Source organism: Procambarus clarkii, chromosome 54 (genome assembly GCF_040958095.1).
Source record: "Procambarus clarkii isolate CNS0578487 chromosome 54, FALCON_Pclarkii_2.0, whole genome shotgun sequence".
Lineage (NCBI taxonomy): Eukaryota > Metazoa > Arthropoda > Malacostraca > Decapoda > Cambaridae > Procambarus > Procambarus clarkii.
In genome coordinates, this window is record NC_091203.1 from 22949642 (window position 1) to 22974671 (window position 25030).

Sequence of the window (25030 nt, forward strand, 5' to 3'; positions counted from 1 at the left end):
GTGGAAGCGTGTTGAACAGTCTCGGGCCTCTGATGTTGATAGTTCTGTCTTGAACACTGTGAGGGGTCGGCCAGTTATGCCCCTTATGTATAGTGGAAGCGTGTTGAACAGTCTCGGGCCTCTGATGTTGATAGTTCTGTCTTGAACACTGTGAGGGGTCGGCCAGTTATGTCCCTTATGTGTAGTGGAAGCGTGTTGAACAGTCTCGGGCCTCTGATGTTGATAGTTCTGTCTTGAACACTGTGAGGGGTCGGCCAGTTATGTCCCTTATGTGTAGTGGAAGCGTGTTGAACAGTCTCGGGCCTCTGATGTTGATAGTTCTCTCTTGAACACTGTGAGGGGTCGGCCAGTTATGTCCCTTATGTGTAGTGGAAGCGTGTTGAACAGTCTCGGGCCTCTGATGTTGATAGTTCTCTCTTGAACACTGTGAGGGGTCGGCCAGTTATGTCCCTTATGTGTAGTGGAAGCGTGTTGAACAGTCTCGGGCCTCTGATGTTGATAGTTCTGTCTTGAACACTGTGAGGGGTCGGCCAGTTATGTCCCTTATGTGTAGTGGAAGCGTGTTGAACAGTCTCGGGCCTCTGATGTTGATAGTTCTCTCTTGAACACTGTGAGGGGTCGGCCAGTTATGTCCCTTATGTGTAGTGGAAGCGTGTTGAACAGTCTCGGGCCTCTGATGTTGATAGTTCTCTCTTGAACACTGTGAGGGGTCGGCCAGTTATGTCCCTTATGTGTAGTGAAAGCGTGTTGAACAGTCTCGGGCCTCTGATGTTGATAGTTCTCTCTCAGAGTATCTACAAGGAATCTACAAGGAAACTTCTACACCGCTGTATCTTGAGTGAGTACTGGTCCCTTATGTTCCAATATCACAAGTGTTGATGATTACATACCTTGATATGGAAGATTGAGTAGGACTCAATCTTCCCTATCAATCTTAACCGACGGCGGCCACTTTGTCCTCTCACAGGACCAAGTCAAGAGTTCCGGACTGCGAAAGGTGAACTGCCCGCCTTGGCACAATCGCCTCCTTACGTCACTTCTGTGAACATAAAACGTCATTAACTATACAGACAGTACACTGGGTGGCCTTAGGATAACACCCATCCACCGAGGAATTAAAATTATAACTTGTAGCCACAACCTAGATGGCGTTGATATCATTAAGCCGCCCACCAGAGGTCACCATCATCGACCTCACCTTCTGACTAAGGCAGGAAACCAGAGCCTTTCACCGATGGCCCGCCACCACCAACAGATGGCGTTGTCTGCGTTGCACCCAATACCTGGGAGTTGGAGTGCAGGTTCATAGATGGCGCTGAAATCGTCACGCCACACTCCAGCGACGGTGTCTGTACCGTAACAACAACGATCTATTAAGCGTACGTTCCACACGGGTCTGTAGAGCTAGACCTAACGTCCACTTTGTCACTGATAGGTATGTACTCATAGTAAGCCACTAAGTACTATACCACCATCAGCACTACCAGTACTACCACCACTGTCACCACCACTATTAGTACTACCACCACTGTCACCACCACTATTAGTACTACCACCACTGTCACCATCACTATTAGTACTACCACCACTGTCACCACCACTATTAGTACTACCACCACTGTCACCACCACTATTAGTACTACCACCACTGTCACCACCACAACCACCCACAACCACCACCACCACAACTCCCCACCACCACCACAACCACCACCACAACCCCCTAACCCCCAACCCCCACAACCACCCACAACCCCCTAACCCCCCCACCACCACAACCACCACCACCACAACTCCCCACCACCACCACAACCACCACCACAACCCCCTAACCCCCCCACCACCACAACCACCACAACCCAACCACCACCACAACCCCCTAACCCCCAACCCCCACAACCACCCACAACCCCCTAACCCCCCCACCACCACAACCACCACCACCACAACTCCCCACCACCACCACAACCACCACCACAACCCCCTAACCCCCCAACCCCCACAACCACCCACAACCACCACAACCCCTCCTACAACCCACAACCACAACCACCCACAACCACCACCACCACCACAACCCCCCAACCCCCACAACCACCCACAACCACCACAACCCCTCCTACAACCCACCACCACAACCACCCACAACCACCACCACCACAACCCCCTAACCACCACAACCAACCACAACCACCCACAACCACCACAACCCCTCCTACAACCCACCACCACAACCACCCACAACCACCACCACCACAACCCCCTAACCACCACAACCACCCACAACCACCCACAACCACCACAACCCCTCCTACAACCCACCACCACCACAACCCCCCACCACCACAACCCCTCCTACAACCCACCACCACCACCACCACAACCACCACCACAACCCCCTAACCCCCAACCCCCACAACCATCCACAACCACAAATTTTCAAAACCTTCCAAATTTCGAAACTTTTTCAGCTCATATGAATTTTTTGTTGAGTTTGTCCAAAGTTTCGTATAGTTTGGCTCAGCCCTGCGGCAGCCCTCCCGCATGCGGTGCTGGTCCAAGCTGCGGCCGACCCCAGCCCTGCGGCAGCCCTCCCGCATGCGGTGCTGGTCCAAGCTGCGGCCGACCCCAGCCCTGCGGCAGCCCTCCCGCATGCGGTGCTGGTCCAAGCTGCGGCCGACCCCAGCCCTGCGGCAGCCCTCCCGCATGCGGTGCTGGTCCAAGTTGCGGCCGACCCCAGCCCTGCGGCAGCCCTCCCGCATGCGGTGCTGGTCCAAGCTGCGGCCGACCCCAGCCCTGCGGCAGCCCTCCCGCATGCGGTGCTGGTCCAAGCTGCGGCCGACCCCAGCCCTGCGGCAGCCCTCCCGCATGCGGTGCTGGTCCAAGCTGCGGCCGACCCCAGCCCTGCGGCAGCCCTCCCGCATGCGGTGCTGGTCCAAGCTGCGGCCGACCCCAGCCCTGCGGCAGCCCTCCCGCATGCGGTGCTGGTCCAAGCTGCGGCCGACCCCAGCCCTGCGGCAGCCCTCCCGCATGCGGTGCTGGTCCAAGCTGCGGCCGACCCCAGCCCTGCGGCAGCCCTCCCGCATGCGGTGCTGGTCCAAGCTGCGGCCGACCCCAGCCCTGCGGCAGCCCTCCCGCATGCGGTGCTGGTCCAAGCTGCGGCCGACCCCAGCCCTGCGGCAGCCCTCCCGCATGCGGTGCTGGTCCACCTGCGGCCGACCCCAGCCCTGCGGCAGCCCTCCCGCATGCGGTGCCGGTCCACCTGCGGCCGACCCCAGCCCTGCGGCAGCCCTCCCGCATGCGGTGCTGGTCCAAGCTGCGGCCGACCCCAGCCCTGCGGCAGCCCTCCCGCATGCGGTGCTGGTCCAAGCTGCGGCCGACCCCAGCCCTCCCGCATGCGGTGCTGGTCCAAGCTGCGGCCGACCCCAGCCCTGCCGCATGCGGTGCTGGTCCAAGCTGCGGCCGACCCCAGCCCTCCCGCATGCGGTGCTGGTCCAAGCTGCGGCCGACCCCAGCCCTGCCGCATGCGGTGCTGGTCCAAGCTGCGGCCGACCCCAGCCCTGCCGCATGCGGTGCTGGTCCATCTGCGGCCGACCACAGCCCTCCCGCATGCAGTGCTGGTCCATCTGCGGCCGACCCCAGCCCTGCCGCATGCGGTGCTGGTCCATCTGCGGCCGACCACAGCCCTGCCGCATGTGGTGCTGGTCTACCTGCGGCCAACCACAGCCCTGCCGCATGCGGTGCTGGTCCATCTGCGGCCGACCACAGCCCTGCCGCATGCGGTGCTGGTCCATCTGCGGCCGACCCCAGCCCTGCCGCATGCGGTGCTGGTCCATCTGCGGCCGACCACAGCCCTCCCGCATGCGGTGCTGGTCCACCTGCGGCCGACCCCAGCCCTCCCGCATGCGGTGCTGGTCCACGCTGTGGCCGACCACAGCCCTGCCGCATGCGGCGCTCCTCCACCTGCGGCCGACCACCGCCCTGCCGCATGCGGCGCTCCTCCACCTGCGGCCGACCACCGCCCTCCCGCATGCGGCGCTCCTCCACCTGCGGCCGACCACCGCCCTGCCGCATGCGGCGCTCCTCCACCTGCGGCCGACCACAGCCCTCCCGCATGCGGCGCTCCTCCACCTGCGGCCGACCACCGCCCTGCCGCATGCGGTGCTCCTCCACGCTGCGGCCGACCACAGCCCTGCCGCATGCGGCGCTCCTCCACCTGCGGCCGACCACCGCCCTCCCGCATGCGGCGCTCCTCCACCTGCGGCCGACCACAGCCCTGCCGCATGCGGTGCTCCTCCACCTGCGGCCGACCACCGCCCTGCCGCATGCGGCGCTCCTCCACCTGCGGCCGACCACAACCCTCCCGCATGCGGTGCTCCTCCACCTGCGGCCGACCACCGCCCTGCCGCATGCAGCGCTCCTCCACCTGCGGCCGACCACCGCCCTCCCGCATGCGGCGCTCCTCCACCTGGGGCCGACCACCGCCCTGCCGCATGCGGCGCTCCTCCACGCTGCGGCCGACCACAGCCCTGCCGCATGCGGTGCTCCTCCACCTGCGGCCGACCACCGCCCTGCCGCATGCGGCGCTCCTCCACCTGCGGCCGACCACAGCCCTGCCGCATGCGGTGCTCCTCCACCTGCGGCCGACCACCGCCCTGCCGCATGCGGCGCTCCTCCACCTGCGGCCGACCACAACCCTCCCGCATGCGGTGCTCCTCCACCTGCGGCCGACCACCGCCCTGCCGCATGCGGCGCTCCTCCACCTGCGGCCGACCACAGCCCTGCCGCATGCGGCGCTCCTCCACCTGCGGCCGACCACCGCCCTGCCGCATGCGGCGCTCCTCCACCTGCGGCCGACCACCGCCCTGCCGCATGCGGCGCTCCTCCACCTGCGGCCGACCACCGCCCTGCCGCATGCGGCGCTCCTCCACCTGCGGCCGACCACCGCCCTGCCGCATGCGGCGCTCCTCCACCTGCGGCCGACCACAGCCCTGCCGCATGCGGCGCTCCTCCACCTGCGGCCGACCACCGCCCTGCCGCATGCGGCGCTCCTCCACCTGCGGCCGACTACAGCCCTGCCGCATGCGGCGCTCCTCCACCTGCGGCCGACCACCGCCCTCCCGCATGCGGCGCTCCTCCACCTGCGGCCGACCACCGCCCTCCCGCATGCGGCGCTCCTCCACCTGCGGCCGACCCCTCAGTCATCAATCACAAAGTTCTAAGTCAACAAGGACGTATCGTTCAATATTTAAATTTAATTAACAGTAATGTTTATCATTATTTTGGGCGAAGTTAGGCCTAGGACACAGGGGCCTGGCGGCTGAGTGGACAGCGCTCGGGATTCCTAGTCCTGAGGTTCCGGGTTCGATCCCCGGTGGAGGCGGTAACAAAGAGGCAGAGTTTCTGTCACCCTGCTGCCGCTGTTCACCTAGCAGTAAATAGGTACCTGGGAGTTAGACAGCTGCTACGGATCAGGATAAGGATTTGGGATGGGACGGGGGTAAAGGAATGGTGCCCAACCACTTGGGGACAGTCGGGGATTGAACGCCGACCCGCATGAAGTTTCCTCAGACTTGGAGAGTGAGAAATATGGTACCAATATACAAGAGGAGGGCGGCCGGGGCCCCTGAACTACAGCCCGACATCTCTAGCAGGTATTCCCTCTAAGATATCAGAATAATTGAAAGACTTCTACTTCCTGTTAACTTGCGATGATTTCGGGGCTTTAGTGTCCCCGCGGCCCGGTCCTCGACCAGGCCTCCACCCCCAGGAAGCAGCCCGTGACAGCTGACTAACACCCAGGTACCTATTTTACTGCTAGGTAACAGGGGCATAGGGTGAAAGAAACTTTGCCCATTGTTTCTCGGCGGCGCCTGGGATCGAACCCAGGACCACAGGATCACAAGTCCAGCGTGCTGTCCGCTCGGCCGACCGGCTCCCTGGAGCCGCGACCGGTTGCTGGAGCCACAGAAATAATTATTAAATGAAGATATTGTAAACTTCTTGTAAACTTGACGAAGATTGTAATGTCTTCAACTGGTCTGAATTTAGTCAGAGAAAAATTCAATCAGCAGTTGACTCAGTAATGTGGACCAGACCACACACTAGAAGGTGAAGGGACGACGACGACGTTTCGGTCCGTCCTGGACCATTCTCAAATTGATTGTGGATCATTCTCAAGTTGATTGTGTAGACCATTCTTAAGTCGATTGTCTCTCACAATCGACTTGAGAATGGTCCAGGACGGACCGAAACGTCGTCGTCCCTTCACCTTCTAGTGTGTGGTCTGGTCAACATACTTCAGCCCCGTTATTATGACCCTTCGCCTGACTCAGTAACACTCAAAATTATATTTGACTTCACTGAATCTTTGTTTGTTTATGACTCACAAGATCAGTCAGGTGTTCCTTTAGCTTTAGAAAATACTTAAAAAAAGTCGACATCATATTTAAACAAAAATATTTAGTTGGAATTACACAGACTTTTAGGTTATCAAAAAAGTCTCCAAAGCTCTCACAGAAGCTGGTATTCTGTTCAAGACATTTTTAAATTGAGAATATATGAAAAAACGTCAATTTAGAAATCCTCACTTAACGTCACTCTTTACCTAAAAAATTGTTTAATTCGTCAAAAGCAGACGAAGATCATCCAAACATTTAGAAAAACGTTTAAGGACAGAACGTGTACCAATGAACAGTGTTGAACACTAGTAGAACTAAGTCCACTCCACCAAGCCAGTTATGAACATGATGTGACGGAGAGAGAGAGCTCTAAGCCAGTTAACAAGGTGACTGAGGGATGAGAGAGAGCTCCAAGCCAGTTAACAAGGTGACTGAGGGAGAGAGAGAGCTCTAAGCCAGCTAACAAGGTGTCTGAGGGATGAGAGAGAGCTCTAAGCCAGTTAACAAGGTGACTGAGGGATGAGAGAGAGCTCTAAGCCAGTTAACAAGATGACTAAGGGATGAGAGAGAGCTCTAAGCCAGTTAACAAGGTGACTGAGGGAGAGAGAGAGCTCTAAGCCAGCTAACAAGGTGACTAAGGGATGAGAGAGAGCTCTAAGCCAGCTAACAAGGTGACTAAGGGATGAGAGAAAGCTCTAAGCCAGCTAACAAGATGACTAAGGGATGAGAGAGAGCTCTAAGCCAGCTAACAAGGTGACTAAGGGATGAGAGAGAGCTCTAAGCCAGCTAACACGGTGACTAAGGGATGAGAGAGAGCTCTAAGCCAGCTAACAAGGTGACTAAGGGATGAGAGAGAGCTCTAAGCCAGCAAACAAGGTGACTGAGGGAGAGAGAGCTCTAAGCCAGCTAACAAGATGACTAAGGGATGAGAGAGAGCTCTAAGCCAGCTAACAAGGTGACTAAGGGATGAGAGAGAGCTCTAAGCCAGCTAACAAGGTGACTAAGGGATGAGAGAGAGCTCTAAGCCAGTTAACAAGGTGACTAAGGGATGAGAGAGAGCTCTAAGCCAGTTAACAAGGTGACTAAGGGATGAGAGAGAGCTCTAAGCCAGTTAACAAGGTGACTAAGGGATGAGAGAGAGCTCTAAGCCAGCTAACAAGATGACTAAGGGATGAGAGAGAGCTCTAAGCCAGCTAACAAGGTGACTAAGGGATGAGAGAGAGCTCTAAGCCAGCTAACAAGGTGACTAAGGGATGAGAGAGAGCTCTAAGCCAGCTAACAAGGTGACTAAGGGATGAGAGAGAGCTCTAAGCCAGCTAACAAGGTGACTAAGGGATGAGAGAGAGCTCTAAGCCAGCTAACAAGGTGACTAAGGGATGAGAGAGAGCTCTAAGCCAGCTAACAAGGTGACTAAGGGATGAGAGAGAGCTCTAAGCCAGCTAACAAGGTGACTAAGGGATGAGAGAGAGCTCTAAGCCAGCTAACAAGGTGACTAAGGGATGAGAGAGAGCTCTAAGCCAGCTAACAAGGTGACTAAGGGATGAGAGAGAGCTCTAAGCCAGCTAACAAGGTGACTAAGGGATGAGAGAGAGCTCTAAGCCAGCTAACAAGGTGACTAAGGGATGAGAGAGAGCTCTAAGCCAGTTAACAAGAGCCAGGGAGCCCTGAGGGTCGTCCACCCTTCAATATAATCCACCACCGACATATTTCCTTGACTTTACAAGATTAACAATAGCGACCCCTCGCTGATCAATACTTGTTTACACTCCACAAACCATTAAGCAAACAATTTATTGTCTCATCTAAGCGTATACAACAACGTTTATTTCATGTAGTGTTGATTTTTCCACTTGGACATATATATATAGAGATACATAATGCATGTGTAGTGTCTCGCTTGACATGTGGACGACTCGAGGGTGGATACTTCGGCTTGAATGTTATCTGGGAGCGTTCCTCTCATTGGTTGAATATTGGCGGGAATATCTGGTATAGTCCCCCCTCTTCTGGCGGGAATATTGGCGGGAATATCTGGCATAGTCCCCCCTCTTCTGGCGGGAATATCTAGGATAGTCCCCCCCTCTTCTGGCGGGAATATTGGCGGGAATATCTGGCATAGTCCCCCCATCTTCTGGCGGGAATATTGGCGGGAATATCTGGCATAGTCCCCCCTCTTCTGGCGGGAATATTGGCGGGAATATCTGGCATAGTCCCCCCTCTTCTGGCGGGAATATCTAGGATAGTCCCCCCCTCTTCTGGCGGGAATATTGGCGGGAATATCTGGCATAGTCCCCCCTCTTCTGGCGGGAATATTGGCGGGAATATCTGGCATAGTCCCCCCCTCTTCTGGCGGGAATATTGGCGGGAATATCTGGCATAGTCCCCCCTCTTCTGGCGGGAATATTGGCGGGAATATCTGGCATAGTCCCCCCTCTTCTGGCGGGAATATCTAGGATAGTCCCCCCCCCTCTTCTGGCGGGAATATTGGCGGGAATATCTGGCATAGTCCCCCCCTCTTCTGGCGGGAATATTGGCGGGAATATCTGGCATAGTCCCCCCTCTTCTGGCGGGAATATCTGGCATAGTCCCCTTTCTTCTGGCGGGAATATTGGCGGGAATATCTAGGATAGTCCCCCCTCTTCTGGCGGGAATATTGGCGGGAATATCTAGGATAGTCCCCCCTCTTCTGGCGGGAATATTGGCGGGAATATCTGGCATAGTCCCCCCTCTTCTGGCGGGAATATCTAGGATAGTCCCCCCCTCTTCTGGCGGGAATATCTGGCATAGTCCCCCCCTCTTCTGGCGGGAATATTGGCGGGAATATCTGGCATAGCCCCCCTCTTCTGGCGGGAATATCTGGCATAGTCCCCCCTCTTCTGGCGGGAATATTGGCGGGAATATCTAGGATAGTCCCCCCTCTTCTGGCGGGAATATTGGCGGGAATATCTGGCATAGTCCCCCCCTCTTCTGGCGGGAATATCTGGCATAGTCCCCCCTCTTCTGGCGGGAATATCTGGCATAGTCCCCCCTCTTCTGGCGGGAATATCTGGCATAGTCCCCCCTCTTCTGGCGGGAATATCTAGCATAGTCCCCCCTCTTCTGGCGGGAATATTGGCGGGAATATCTAGCATAGTCCCCCCTCTTCTGGCGGGAATATTGGCGGGAATATCTGGCATAGTCCCCCCCTCTTCTGGCGGGAATATCTGGCATAGTCCCCCCCTCTTCTGGCGGGAATATCTGGCATAGTCCCCCCTCTTCTGGCGGGAATATCTGGCATAGTCCCCCCTCTTCTGGCGGGAATATCTGGCATAGTCCCCCCTCTTCTGGCGGGAATATCTAGCATAGTCCCCCCTCTTCTGGCGGGAATATTGGCGGGAATATCTAGCATAGTCCCCCCTCTTCTGGCGGGAATATTGGCGGGAATATCTGGCATAGTCCCCCCTCTTCTGGCGGGAATATTGGCGGGAATATCTGGCATAGTCCCCCCCTCTTCTGGCGGGAATATCTGGCATAGTCCCCCCTCTTCTGGCGGGAATATCTGGCATAGTCCCCCCTCTTCTGGCGGGAATATCTGGCATAGTCCCCCCTCTTCTGGCGGGAATATCTAGCATAGTCCCCCCTCTTCTGGCGGGAATATTGGCGGGAATATCTAGCATAGTCCCCCCTCTTCTGGCGGGAATATTGGCGGGAATATCTGGCATAGTCCCCCCTCTTCTGGCGGGAATATTGGCGGGAATATCTGGCATAGTCCCCCCTCTTCTGGCGGGAATATTGGCGGGAATATCTGGCATAGTCCCCCCTCTTCTGGCGGGAATATTGGCGGGAATATCTGGCATAGTCCCCCCTCTTCTGGCGCGAACATCACCGAGAAAATATTGACTTCGGAGTATAAAATCTGGCGCGCAAAAACAGCTGATGCGAACCATAACATCGACGGAATTTCAATTAGAGAGGATCGCGGGGGTTAGGTCTTTGTGGTCCCTACCAGAAGTGGCCCCCATTCCCGGCCCCGAATGTTTGGAATGTTCTTATGGATTCCTGGCCCTCGTGTTGTTAATGTGTGTTGGCGCTCAAGCATTGCCTTATGTGTTTGATAGCGCGCGCATATTACGCTACACGTTTGTTCTCAAGTGTTTGAGGGACGAGAGACGCTAGGATGAGGGACGCTAGGATGAGAGACGCTCGGATGAGAGACGCTAGGATGAGGGACGCTAGGATGAGGGACGCTAGGATGAGGGACGCTAGGATGAGGGACGCTAGGATGAGGGACGCTAGGATGAGGGACGCTAGGATGAGGGACGCTAGGATGAGGGACGCTAGGATGAGGGACGCTAGGATGAGGGACGCTAGGATGAGGGACGCTAGGATGAGAGACGCTAGGATGAGAGACGCTAGGATGAGGGACGCTAGGATGAGGGACGCTAGGATGAGGGACGCTAGGATGAGAGACGCTAGGATGAGGGACGCTAGGATGAGGGACGCTAGGATGAGGGACGCTAGGATGAGGGACGCTAGGATGAGGGACGCTAGGATGAGAGACGCTCGGATGAGGGACGCTAGGATGAGGGACGCTAGGATGAGAGACGCTAGGATGAGGGACGCTAGGATGAGGGACGCTAGGATGAGAGACGCTCGGATGAGGGACGCTAGGATGAGGGACGCTAGGATGAGGGACGCTCGGATGAGGGACGCTAGGATGAGGGACGCTAGGATGAGGGACGCTAGGATGAGGGACGCTAGGATGAGAGACGCTAGGATGAGGGACGCTAGGATGAGGGACGCTAGGACGAGGGACGCTAGGACGAGGGACGCTAGGATGAGGGACGCTAGGATGAGGGACTTTCTGTGGGAACTCCACTGTGGGAGGGAGATGGGAGGGAAGATATCAAATGAGATTATTGAACTCACTGCTGGGAAAGATGCCAGGGACAATACGGAACAGTTCACACCACTCATGGAAGAGGTGGATGAAAAAAATGGAAAGTAAAGACTAGATTTAGTAGACGATGGAAGGAAGTTAAAGAAAGGGCACAATAAAACTGAAGAACTGGGCACAGAGAACAGCCAAGAGGCTCCAAAGAGAACAAGAAATGAATACACGCGAATTAGGAGAGAAGCCGAGAGGCAAATTGAAAATGACATGACTGGAAAAGCTATATAAGGAGCAACCAAAGCTGTTTTATAGACAAATAGTGAGAATAACGACAGTGCAAGACCATGAACTGAGACTGAGTGAACAAGAGCCAGCTCTCACAGAGAATAACAAGAAGATATGCGAGGAACTCTACGAAAGATTTCATGGAGATCTTTAAATAAGAACCAGCTTGGAGACCAAGGTGGTAAGATGAAAGGCTAGAGGAAACACTGGATGACACTGCAATCACTATGGAAGAAGTGAGACACAAAATATGGGGGACGTAGATGTGCCGTGACAAAATCAATAGAGCCAGACCTAATTCCGCCGCGGGTGCCGAGCGAGGCAGCAGTCACCCTTTATCTAATATTCTTAATAAAACGCTTTAGACAGGAAGCGTCACACATGACTCGGAAAATGGCGAACGTCGTCCCAATATTTCAGAACGGAGATAGAGAGGCGGCCCTAAACAGCCTGGTGCCATAGAGAGGCGGCCCTAAACAGCCTGGAGCCATAGAGAGGCGGCCCTAAACTACAGCCTGGTGCCATAGAGAGGCGGCCCTAAACTACAGCCTTGTGCCATAGAGAGGCGGTCCTAAACAGCCTGGTACCATAGAGAGGCGGCCCTAAACAGCCTGGTGCCATAGAGAGGCGGTCCTAAACAGCCTGGTACCATAGAGAGGCGGTCCTAAACAGCCTGGTGCCATAGAGAGGCGGTCCTAAACAGCCTGGTACCATAGAGAGGCGGCTCTAAACAGCCTGGTACCATAGAGAGGCAGTCCTAAACAGCCTGGTACCATAGAGAGGCGGTCCTAAACAGCCTGGTACCATAGAGAGGCGGCCCTAAACAGCCTGGTGCCATAGAGAGGCGGTCCTAAACAGCCTGGTACCATAGAGAGGCGGCCCTAAACAGCCTGGTACCATAGAGAGGCGGCCCTAAACAGCCTGGTACCATAGAGAGGCGGTCCTAAACAGCCTGGTGCCATAGAGAGGCGGCCCTAAACAGCCTGGTACCATAGAGAGGCGGTCCTAAACAGCCTGGTACCATAGAGAGGCAGTCCTAAACAGCCTGGTGCCATAGAGAGGCGGTCCTAAACAGCCTGGTGCCATAGAGAGGCGGTCCTAAACAGCCTGGTACCATAGAGAGGCGGTCCTAAACAGCCTGGTACCATAGAGAGGCGGCCCTAAACAGCCTGGTGCCATAGAGAGGCGGTCCTAAACAGCCTGGTACCATAGAGAGGCGGTCCTAAACAACCTGGTACCATAGAGAGGCGGCTCTAAACAGCTTGGTACCATAGAGAGGCGGTCCTAAACAGCCTGGTGCCATAGAGAGGCGGCCCTAAACAGCCTGGTGCCATAGAGAGGCGGCCCTAAACTACAGCCTGGTGCCATAGAGAGGCGGCCCTAAACAGCCTGGTACCATAGAGAGGCGGCCCTAAACAGCCTGGTGCCATATAGAGGCGGCCCTAAACAGCCTGGTGCCATAGAGAGGCGGCCCTAAACAGCCTGGTGCCATAGAGAGGCGGCCCTAAACTACAGCCTGGTGCCATAGAGAGGCGGCCCTAAACAGCCTGGTACCATAGAGAGGCGGCCCTAAACAGCCTGGTGCCATAGAGAGGCGGCCCTAAACTACAGCCTGGTGCCATAGAGAGGCGGCCCTAAACAGCCTGGTGCCATAGAGAGGCGGCCCTAAACTACAGCCTGGTGCCATAGAGAGGCGGTCCTAAACAGCCTGGTACCATAGAGAGGCGGCCCTAAACAGCCTGGTGCCATAGAGAGGCGGCCCTAAACAGCCTGGTGCCATAGAGAGGCGGCCCTAAACAGCCTGGTACCATAGAGAGGCGGCCCTAAACAGCCTGGTGCCATAGAGAGGCGGCCCTAAACAGCCTGGTACCATAGAGAGGCGGCCCTAAACAGCCTGGTACCATAGAGAGGCGGCCCTAAACAGCCTGGTACCATAGAGAGGCGGCCTTAAACAGCATGGTGCCATAGAGAGGCGGCCCTAAACAGCCTGGTGCCATAGAGAGGCGGCCCTAAACAGCCTGGTACCATAGAGAGGCGGCCCTAAACAGCCTGGTACCATAGAGAGGCGGCCCTAAACAGCCTGGTACCATAGAGAGGCGGCCCTAAACAGCCTGGTACCATAGAGAGGCGGCCCTAAACAGCCTGGTGCCATATAGAGGCGGCCCTAAACAGCCTGGTGCCATAGAGAGGCGGCCCTAAACAGCCTGGTACCATAGAGAGGCGGCCCTAAACAGCCTGGTACCATAGAGAGGCGGCCCTAAACAGCCTGGTACCATAGAGAGGCGGCCCTAAACAGCCTGGTACCATAGAGAGGCGGCCCTAAACAGCCTGGTACCATAGAGAGGCGGCCCTAAACAGCCTGGTACCATAGAGAGGCGGCCCTAAACAGCTTGGTACCATTGACAAGATCCCCTTGTAAACTGCTAGAGAAAGTTCTCAGCTCGAGAACACTTGAACATCTTGAGAAGAACAACTTTGTGACCAAACAAATCAACTTGGATTTAGATATGCAAAATCGTGCCTGATAAACTGGATTGAAGTTTTATGATAAGGTTAATCAAATAAGGTGAGGAACGGAAGGCTGGGTAGACTGTATATTCCTAAGACTGTCTATAGGCATTTGACACAGTTCCCCCATGACTGTTGTAGAAGATGGGGAACCAGTCAGGGATAACTTAGACAACTCTGAACTGGGGTAAGGGAGTACCTAAATGACAGGAGACAGAGAGTGACAGTACACCCGTCCCATCCCCCACCACTACCGTCCCACACGTGTGTCCCCTCCGTCCCACACGTGTCCCCTCCGTCCCACACGTGTCCCCTCTATCCCCCCGCCCCACGCCAACGTCCCCTCCCACCTCCCCACACACCCCTACAGTCAGTGGTCTGCTATACAAACAGACGTTTATTGAATTAATTATTATTCAAGTCACGAGCTGTGTGACTTGTGGTCCAGGAGCCGTGAGGGGAGGCTGGGGGGGGGGCGTCAGCACCTCACACCTCACACTATGCGTCAGCACCTCACACCTCACACTATGCGTCAGCACCTCACACCTCACACTATGCGTCAGCACCTCACACTATGCGTCAGCACCTCACACTATGCGTCAGCACCTCACACCTCACACTATGCGTCAGCACCTCACACCTCACACTATGCGTCAGCACCTCACACCTCACACTATGCGTCAGCACCTCACACCATGCGCTCTCTGTTAAGCGAATAATCACTCCAGTAGTTAGGTTCGAACCCCCATCACGGCTGCTACGGATCTTGTTATTGATACATGAGTTTAGTTTTTAATTTTTTTTTATCATTTTCTACCACAGAGTGTGATGACTGTGTGTGTGTCAGTATGGTGTTTTTTATCGTATTTCACTGTTACTAACTTTCTCTGGGTTTCAGTTTCACTGTAGCCTTCACTGTAGCCTTCACTGTAGGCAGCACAATCGTCGTCTTGTTTCACTGTTGCTTATGCAGTCAGTATGCTGTGCTTCACTGTAACTTAATTGTTTACAGCATAGTCGAAGCCTACGGTGCTGGCAGCATTCCCCTGTATCACAGTGGCCGACCACTGTGATACACAGGTTATCATACAGAGGTTATCATATCGACACAGTGGTTATCATACTGTATCACAGTATGATAACATGCCAGAGAGAGACTCAACGTATTATGCCAAGATGTCTTCCTATGGGATCTTTTAATTAATAAAAAGGCTGAATGGCGCCATAAACTGCTTCCATAAGAGGCTACAAGGGCGCCCTCAGAGTCCCTTGTCTATTATAAAAACACACAGAATTGGTGGGCCACATTACGAAGCAGATCCTCCCTAAATCCCTCAATCAGAGGCGCCGCCAGAGCCCCTCCTGAGGGCCCGGGTAATAGCTAGGGGGCCCCTATCCCACCCAAACAGCTGTTTATCATGGCCCGTCCGCCCACAGGGGCGCATCTTCCCGCCAAAACCGCGCCGTTCCCGCCATTAGCGCGGCGCGGCGGAAGGCTCGCTCGCTAGCCGCTCCCGCGCGCCACAATTCCTTTGTCCCTGAGGGCTACAATGTCGTCTATCACAGCTATTTACCCTCACTTATAAACCTGTTTGACACGTGTGATTAAATTTGCGTCTTCTGGTTTGGTGGTGGGGAGCGGGAGGGGTTTGGGGAGGGGGTTGGGGAGGGGGTTGGGGGAGGAGGGGAAGAAATGGAAGGAGAAAGCTGGAGAAGTTGATAGTTTCATTTTTTTTCCCGTGATGTGATGAAGGTTGTGGAGGCGAGGATGGTGGGGACAGGCCCCTAGAGGGGTCGCGTTCCCCTATTTATACCCCATTTATGCTCCCTTAAACCTGCCCCCCCCTCTCCCCTACTCTCCCTTCTTTCCCTTGCTGACCCCTTCCCTTCTCTGCTGCCCTGCCTGCCCCCCCCCTCCCCTTCTCTCCCTTCTTTCCCTTGCTGACCCCCTCCCTTCTCTGCTGCCCTGCCTGCCCCCCTCTCCCCTACTCTCCCTTCTTTCCCTTGCTGACCCCTTCCCTTCTCTGCTGCCCTGCCTGCCCCCCCCTCCCCTTCTCTCCCTTCTTTCCCTTGCTGACCCCCTCCCTTCTCTGCTGCCCTGCCTGCCCCCCTCTCCCCTACTCTCCCTTCTTTCCCTTGCTGACCCCTTCCCTTCTCTGCTGCCCTGCCTGCCCCCCCCTCCCCTTCTCTCCCTTCTTTCCCTTGCTGACCCCTTCCCTTCTCTGCTGCCCTGCCTGCCCCCCCCCTCCCCTTCTCTCCCTTCTTTCCCTTGCTGACCCCTTCCCTTCTCTGCTGCCCTGCCTGCCCCCCCCCTTCCCCTTCTCTCCCTTCTTTCCCTTGCTGACCCCTTCCCTTCTCTGCTGCCCTGCCTGCCCCCCCCCTCCCCTTCTCTCCCTTCTTTCCCTTGCTGACCCCTTCCCTTCTCTGCTGCCCTGCCTGCCCCCCCCCTTCCCCTTCTCTCCCTTCTTTCCCTTGCTGACCCCTTCCCTTCTCTGCTGCCCTGCCTGCCCCCCCCTCCCCTTCTCTCCCTTCTTTCCCTTGCTGACCCCTTCCCTTCTCTGCTGCTCTGCACCCCCTACAACCGCTCCCTTCCGTGTTGCCCCTTGCACACTTCAGCATGTATAGGGACCTAGATGAAGTAAAGTGTAAAGTGTGTGGACAAAGACAGGGTTATCTTGAGATGATCTTGAGGTTATCTTGAGATGATTTCGGGGCTCTAGTGTCCCCGCGGCCCGGTCCTCGACCAGGCCTCCACCCCCAGGAAGCAGCCCGTGACAGCTGACTAACACCCAGGTACCTATTTTACTGCTAGGTAACAGGGGGCATAGGGTGAAAGAAACTCTGCCCATTGTTTCTCGCCGGAGCCCGGGGTTGAACCCGGGAACCACAGGATCACAAGTCCAGCGTGCTGTCCTCTCGGCCGACCGGCTCCCCGACCATGGATAAATTACCTGAAATCCTTGCACTGTATCCACATTTCGCTTCCAGTAGATGAACGACATATGAGATTCAGAAACAAGTAGTGTATTGTGAGGACTAATAATAAACAGAAGCTCCCCTATGACTCTGTAATATCCCCATTGGTCAAACTATTATGTATTAGCGATAAGACCTATCATTAATGTATGATAACTTACTGAAAATATGTAGCTCTTGTAATAGCACTTTCTCTGTAACTAACTGACATTGTAACTATAAGGTGTGAAGGATAGATGAAATTGTTTATGTAATAATCTAAGATGAGGTCTGATAAAGACCTTTTGTGCCCTCTGTAATGCTTTTTGCGCTATCGCTCACAGGATGGGTATGGGGTGCACAATACTGTCACTATGGCGGTGTGTCCACTCATAGGATGAGTGACGCTGCCCAATACTGTCACTATGGCGGTGTGTCCACTCACAGGATGAGTGACGCTGCCCAATACTGTCACTATGGCGGTGTGTCCACTCACAGGATGAGTGGCGCTGCCCAATACTGTCACTATGGCGGTGTGTCCACTCACATGATGAGTGACGCTGCCCAATACTGTCACTATGGTGGTGTGTCCACTCACAGGATGAGTGGCGCTGCCCAATACTGTCACTATGGTGGTGTGTCCACTCACAGGATGAGTGGCGCTGGCCAATACTGTCACTTTGGCGGTGTGTCCACTCACAGGATGAGTGGCGCTGCCCAATACTGTCACTATGGCGGTGTGTCCACTCACAGGATGAGTGGCGCTGCCCAATACTGTCACTATGGCGGTGTGTCCACTCACAGGATGAGTGGCGCTGCCCAATACTGTCACTATGGCGGTGTGTCCACTCACAGGATGAGTGGCGCTGCCCAATACTGTCACTATGGCGGTGTGTCCACTCACAGGATGAGTGGCGCTGGCCAATACTGTCACTATGGTGGTGTGTCCACTCACAGGATGAGTGGCGCTGCCCAATACTGTCACTATGGTGGTGTGTCCACTCACAGGATGAGAGGCGCTGCCCAATACTGCCACTATGGCGGTGTGTCCACTCACAGGATGAGTGGCGCTGCCCAATACCGTCACTATGGCGGTGTGTCCACTCACAGGATGAGTGACGCTGTCCAATACTGTCACTATGGCGGTGTGTCCACTCACAGGATGAGTGACGCTGCCCAATACTGTCACTATGGCGGTGTGTCCACTCACAGGATGAGTGGTGCTGCCCAATACTGTCACTATGGCGGTGTGTCCACTCACAGGATGAGTGGCGCTGTCCAAAACTGTCACTATGGCGGTGTGTCCACTCACAGGATGAGTGACGCTGCCCAATACTGTCACTATGGCGGTGTGTCCACTCACAGGATGAGTGGCGCTGTCCAATACTGTCACTATGGCGGTGTGTCCACTCACAGGATGAGTGACGCTGCCCAATACTGTCACTATGGCGGTGTGTCCACTCACAGGATGAGTGGCGCTTTCCAATACTGTCACTATGGCGGTGTGTCCACTCACAGGATGAGTGGCGCTGCTCAATACTGTCACTATGGCAGTGTGTCCACTCACAGGCTGAGTGACGCTGTCCAATACTGTCACTATGGCGGTGTGTCCACTCACAGGATGAGTGGCGCTGCCCAATACTGTCACTATGGCGGTGTGTCCACTCACAGGATGAGTGGCGCTGCCCAATACTGTCACGATGGCGGTGTGTCCACTCACAGGCTGAGTGACGCTGCCCAATACTGTCACTATGGCGGTGTGTCCGCTCACAGGATGAGTGACGCTGCCCAATACTGTCACTATGGCGGTGTGTCCACTCACAGGATGAGTGGCGCTGCCCAATACTGTCACTATGGCGGTGTGTCCACTCACAGGATGAGTGACGCTGCCCAATACTGTCTCTATGGCGGTGTGTCCACTCACAGGATGAGTGACGCTGCCCAATACTGTCACTATGGCGGTGTGTCCACTCACAGGATGAGTGACGCTGCCCAATACTGTCACTATGGCGGTGTGTCCACTCACAGGATGAGTGACGCTGCCCAATACTGTCACTAAGAGTGAACACTTCCAGCGACCAGTCTGATGCTGTCCGGAGTTTGAGACGCCTCACGTGACACCAGTTCGAATCCCGCTAACACCCCCTCCCCCCAGCACCCCCCTCCCCCCACAACACCCCCCCCCCACAACACCCCCCCCCACTCCAAGCTCTCACTATCACCCGCCTCTTCACTATATTGCCAACCATTCATCAGCCGTCTCTCTCACACCTCACCCCCCCATTCCCCCCACCAAAGGGGGGAGGTTCCTGTCACCCCCAGCACCCCCCACACCCCCTCCCCGCCCCTATGACGTCCCTGTACAAGGCCGCTTGTAAGTCACTCTTGCCTTACGTCCCTCTTGCTCGCACTCACCTCTTATCGCAGAGAATATTAATAGGAAATTCTCCCAAACTGTCTGTGAGTGACGGCTGGTAGATAGTGGTAGTGTGGTGGTTGTGGTGGTGTGGGGGTGGTTGTGGTGGTGTGGGGGTGGTTGTGGGGGTGTGGGGGTGGTAGTGGGGGTGTGGGGGTGGTTGTGGGGGTGTGGGGGTGGTTGTGGGGGTGTGGGGGTGGTTGTGGTGGTGGTTGTGGTGGTGTGGGGGTGGTTGTGGGGGGGGTTGTGGGGGTGTGGGGGTGGTTGTTGTGGTGTGGGGGTGGTTGTGGGGGTGGTTGTGGTGGTGTGGGGGGTGGTTGTGGTGGTGTGGGGGTGGTTGTGGTGGTGTGGGGGTGGTGGTGGTTGTGGTGGTGTGGGGGTGGGGGTGGTGGTGTGGGGGTTGTTGTGGGGGTTGTTGTGGGGGTGTGGGGGTGGTGTGGGGGTGGTTGTGGTGGTGTGGGGGTGGTTGTGGTGGTGTGGGGGTGGTTGTGGTGGTGTGGGGGTGGTTGTGGTGGTGTGGGGGTGGTTGTGGTGGTGTGGTGGGGGTTGTGGTGGTGTGGGGGTGGTTGTGGTGGTGTGGGGGTGGTTGTGGTGGTGTGGGGGTGGTTGTGGTGGTGTGGGGGTGGTTGTGGTGTTGTGGGGGTGGTTGTGGTGGTGTGGTTGTGGTGGTGTGGTGGGGGTTGTGGTGGTGTGGGGGTGGTTGTGGTGGTGTGGGGGTGGTTGTGGTGGTGTGGGGGTGGTTGTGGTGGTGTGGGGGTGGTTGTGGTGGTGTGTGGGTGGTTGTGGTGGTGTGGTGGGGTTTGTGGTGGTGTGGGGGTGGTTGTGGTGGTGTGGGGGTGGTTGTGGTGGTGTGGGGGTGGTTGTGGTGGTGTGGTGGGGTGGTTGTGGTGGTGTTGGGGGGTGGTTGTGGTGGTGTTGGGGTGGTTGTGGTGGTGTGGGGGTGGTTGTGGTGGTGTGGTGGGGGTTGTGGGGGTGTGGGGGTGGTTGTGGTGGTGTGGGGGTGGTTTTGGTGGTGTGGTGGGGGTTGTGGTGGTGTGGGGGTGGTTGTGGGGGTGTGGGGGTGGTTGTGGTGGTGTGGTGGGGGTTGTGGTGGTGTGGGGGTGGTGTGGTGGGGGTTGTGGTGGTGTGGTGGGGGTTGTGGTGGTGTGGTGGGGGTTGTGGTGGTGTGGGGGCGGTTGTGGGGGTGTGGTGGTGGTTGTGGTGGTGTGGGGGTGGTTGTGGGGGTGTGGGGGTTGTTGTGGGGGTGTGGGGGTGGTTGTGGTGGTGTGGTGGTGGTTGTGGTGGTTGTGGTGGTGTGGTGGTGGTTGTGGTGGTGTGGTGGTAGTTGTGGTGGTGTGGGGGTGGTTGTGGGGGTGTGGGGGTGGTTGTGGGGGTGTGGGGGTTGTTGTGGGGGTTGTTGTGGGGGTTGTTGTGGGGGTGTGGGGGTGGTTGTGGGGGTGTGGGGGTGGTTGTGGGGGTGTGGGGGTTGTTGTGGGGGTGTGGGGGTGGTTGTGGTGGTGTGGGGGTGGTTGTGGGGGTGGTTGTGGTGGTGTGGGGGTGGTTGTGGGGGTGTGGGGGTGGTTGTGGGGGTGTGGGGGTGGTTGTGGTGGTGTGGGGGTGGTTATGGGGGTGTGGGGGTGGTTGTGGGGGTGTGGGGGTGGTTGAGGTGGTGTGGGGGTAATTGTGGGGGTGTGGGGGTGGTTGTGGGGGTGTGGGGGTGGTTGTGGTGGTGTGGGGGTGGTTGTGGGGGTGTGGGGGTGGTTGTGGGGGTGTGGGGGTGGTTGTGGGGGTGGTTGTGGTGGTGTGGTGGTGGCTGTGGTGGTGTGGGGGTGTGGGGGTGATGTTGGTGGTGTGGGGGTTGTTGTGGTGGTGTGGTGGTGGTTGTGGTGGTGTGGGGGTTGTTGTGGTGGTGTGGGGGTTGTTGTGGTGGTGTGGTGGTGGTTGTGGTGGTGTGGGGGTTGTTGTGGTGGTGTGGGGGTTGTTGTGGTGGTGTGGAGGTGGTTGTGTGGTTGTGGTGGTGTGGTGGTGGCTGGCACCTCTGTGGTGGTGTGGTGGGGGTTGTGGTGGTGTGGGGGTGGTTGTGGGGGTGTGGGGTGGTTGTGGGGGTGTGGGGGTAGTTGTGGGGGTGTGGGGGTGGTTGTGGGGGTGTGGGGGTGGTTGTGGTGGTGTGGTGGTGGTTGTGGGGGTGTGGGGGTGGTTGTGGGGGTGTGGGGGTGTGGGGGTTGTTGTGGTGGTGGTTGTGGTGGTGTGGGGGTTGTTGTGGTGGTGTGGTGGTGGTTGTGGTGGTGTGGGGGTGGTTATGGGGGTGGTTGTGGGGGGTGTGGGGGTGGTTGTGGTGGTGTGGGGGTGGTTGTGTGGTTGTGGGGGTGGTTGTGGGGGTGTGGTGGTGGTTGTGGTGGTGTGGGGGTTGTTGTGGGGTTGTGGGGGTTGTTTTGGGGTTGTGGGGGTGTGGGGGTTGTTGTGGGGGTGTGGTGGTGGTTGTGGGGGTGTGGGGGTGGTTGTGGGGGTGTGGTGGTGGTTGTGGGGGTGTGGGGGTGGTTGTGGGGGTGTGGGGGTGGTTGTGGGGGTGTGGTTGTGGTTGTGGGGGTGTGGGGGGTGGTTGTGGGGGTGTGGGGGTGGTTGTGGTGGTGTGGGGGTTGTTGTGGGGTTGTGGGGGTTGTTGTGGGGGTGTGGGGGTTGTTGTGGGGGTGTGGGGGTGGTTGTGGGGGTGTGGTGGTGGTTGTGGGGGTGTGGGGGTGGTTGTGGGGGTGTGGGGGTGGTTGTGGGGGTGTGGTGGTGGTTGTGGGGGTGTGGTGGTGGTTGTGGGGGTGTGGGGGTGGTTGTGGGGGTGTGGTGGTGGTTGTGGGGGTGTGGGGGTGGTTGTGGGGGTGTGGGGGTGGTTGTGGGGGTGTGGGGGTGGTTGTGGGGGTGTGGGGGTGTGGGGGTGTGGGGGTGCGTCAGGTCCAGCTGGCTGATTAACTTCAGAACATTATGTAAATTACACTGCCAGTAATGAGTGTGTGGGAGACCGGGCCACCTCCAGGAGGGCCAAGACCTGCCCGAAGACCCCATCTGAGGTTCCAAACCTGTCGGAAGACCCATGTGAGGTTCCAACCCTGCCAGAAGCCACATCTGAGGTTCCAAACCTGCCAGAAGCCACATCTGAGGTTCCAAACCTGCCAGAAGCCACATGTGAGGTTCCAAACCTGCCGGAAGCCACATCTAAGGTCCCAAACCTGCCGGAAGCCACATCTTACGTCCCAAACCTGCCGGAAGACCCCATCTGAGGTCCCAAAACTGCCGGAAGCCACATCTGAGGTTCGAAACCTGCCGGAAGACCCCATCTGAGGTTCCAAACTTACCGGAAGACCCATCTAAGGTTCCAAACCTGCCGGAAGACCCCATCTGAGGTCCCAAAACTGCCGGAAGCCACATCTGAGGTTCCAAACCTGCCGGAAGACCCCATCTGAGGTTCCAAACTTACCGGAAGCCCCATCTAAGGTCCCAAACCTGCCGGAAGCCACATCTTACGTCCCAAACCTGCCGGAAGACCCCATCTGAGGTCCCAAAACTGCCGGAAGCCACATCTGAGGTTCCAAACCTGCCGGAAGACCCCATCTAAGATCCCAAACCTGCCGGAAGACCAATTTGAGGTTCCAAACCTGCCGGAAGCCACATCTGATGTTCCAAACCTACCGGAAGTCCCCATCTGAGGTTCCAAACCTGCCGGAAGACCCCATCTGAGGTTCGAAACCTGTCGGAAGACCACATCTGAGGTCCCAAACCTGCCGGAAGTAACATCTGAGGTTCCAAATCTGCCGGAAGACCTCCATTTGAGGTTCCAAACCTACCGGAAGACCCCATCTGAGGTTCCAAACCTGCCGGAAGACTCCATCTGAGGTTCCAAACCTGCCGGAAGACCCCATCTGAGGCTCCAAACCTGCCGGAAGACCCATGTAAGGTCCCAAACCTACCGGAAGCCCCATCTGAGGTTCCAAACCTGCCGGAAGACCCCATCTGAGGTTCCAAACCTGCCGGAAGCCACATCTAAGGTTCCAAACCTGCCGAAAGACCCATCTGAGGTTCCAAACCTGCCGGAAGCCACATATGAGGTTCCAAACCTGCCGGAAGACCCCATCTGAGGTTCCAAACCTGCCGGAAGCCACATCTAAGGTTCGAAACCTGCCGGAAGACCCATCTAAGCTTACAAACCTGCCGAAAGCCACATGTGAGGTTCCAAACCTGCCGGAAGCCACATCTGAGGTTCCAAACCTGCTGGAAGACCCATCTAAGGTCCCAAACCTGCCGGAAGACCCCATCTAAGGTCCCAAACCTGCCGGAAGACCCCATCTGAGGTTTCAAGCCTGTCGGAAGACCCATCTAAGGTCTCAAACCTGCTGGAAGACCCCATCTGAGGTCCCAAACCTGCCGAAGACCCCATCTAAGGTACCAAACCTGCCGGAAGACCCATCTGAGGTCCCAAACCTGCCGGAAGACCCCATCTGAGGTTCCAAACCTGCTGGAAGACCCATCTAAGGTCCCAAACCTGCTGGAAGACCCCATCTGAGGTCCCAAACCTGCCGGAAGACCCCATCTAAGGTACCAAACCTGCCGGAAGACCCATCTGAGGTCCCAAACCTGCCGGAAGACCCCATCTAAGGTTCCAAACCTACCGGAAGCTACATCTGAGGTCCCAAACCTGCCGGAAGCCCCCATCTAAGGTTCCAAACCTACCGGAAGCCACATCTGAGGGTTCCAAACCTGCCGGAAGCCACATCTGAGGGTTTCAAACCTACCGGAAGCCACATCTGAGGGTTCCAAACCTGCCGGAAGCCCCAGATAAGGTCCCAAACCTAGCGGAAGCCCCAGATAAGGTCCCAAACCTGCCGGAAGCCACATCTGAGGGTCCCAAACCTGCCGGAAGACCCCATCTGAGGTCCCAAACCTGCCGGAAGAGCCCATCTGAGGGTTCCAAACCTACCGGAAGCCACATCTGAGGTCCCAAACCTGCCGGAAGACCCCCATCTGACGTCCCAAACCTGCCGGAAGACCCCATCTGAGGTCCCAAACCTACCGGAAGCCACATCTGAGGGTTCCAAACCTGCCGGAAGCCCCATCTGACGTCCCAAACCTGCCGGAAGACACACCAGCACACATATGCACCTCTCCCCCCCCCCCCAGAAGCTGTCAACGTCCCCCAAGAATATATGTTTAAATATCAATCGATAAACGAACAATTAAAGTAGAGAGACATTTTTTAAGGCGGGGAAAACATTGGCGGTCGTTCGAGGCTAGGGGAGCTGCCGTGGGGGCGGACGGTACGATGTGGGAAGGAGGCGGAGGGTTACGGAAGCGTTTGGGCCGGGAATGGCCGCTATTCGGCTCCAAGTTGCGTCTAATTAAATAGGAATCTGTTTGTTGACAGTGGGAGGGGAGGGGAGGGGGTGGGGGGGGAGGGGAGGGGGTGGGGGGGGAGGGGATGAGAGCGCGCGCGAGCGCAGGCGCTGCTATACGGTCTCACATGCACGCGCCCGTAATTACACATGCGCGCATACACACACACGCACGCATATGGCAGACAGAAGAGTTAGGGGGGAGACATGATCACCCTATACAAGATTCTCAGAGGAATTG

At 56.8% G+C, this 25030-nt stretch overlaps 1 protein-coding gene across 1 annotated transcript; it reads left to right on the forward strand.

The window, feature by feature from the left end:
* The first annotated feature begins 11232 nt into the window (after positions 1-11232).
* On the forward strand, positions 11233-22683 carry LOC138352726 (uncharacterized). The gene is made up of 3 exons (XM_069305309.1): positions 11233-11384; positions 14189-14254; positions 22407-22683. The coding sequence occupies exons 1-3, from the start codon at positions 11233-11235 to the stop codon at positions 22681-22683; spliced, it is 495 nt and encodes a 164-aa protein (XP_069161410.1).
* Positions 22684-25030: the final 2347 nt, after the last annotated feature.

Excerpts from the sequence above, each read along its gene's own strand:
- LOC138352726 (XM_069305309.1), top strand. The coding sequence starts at position 11,233 with ATGAGGGACTTTCTGTGGGAACTCCACTGTGGGAGGGAGATGGGAGGG. Across the intron at positions 11,385-14,188 it reads GTGGATGAAAAAAATGGAAA|TTCCCCCATGACTGTTGTAG; the intron begins GTAAAGACTAGA and ends CATTTGACACAG. Across the intron at positions 14,255-22,406 it reads TTAGACAACTCTGAACTGGG|TAATGAGTGTGTGGGAGACC; the intron begins GTAAGGGAGTAC and ends TTACACTGCCAG.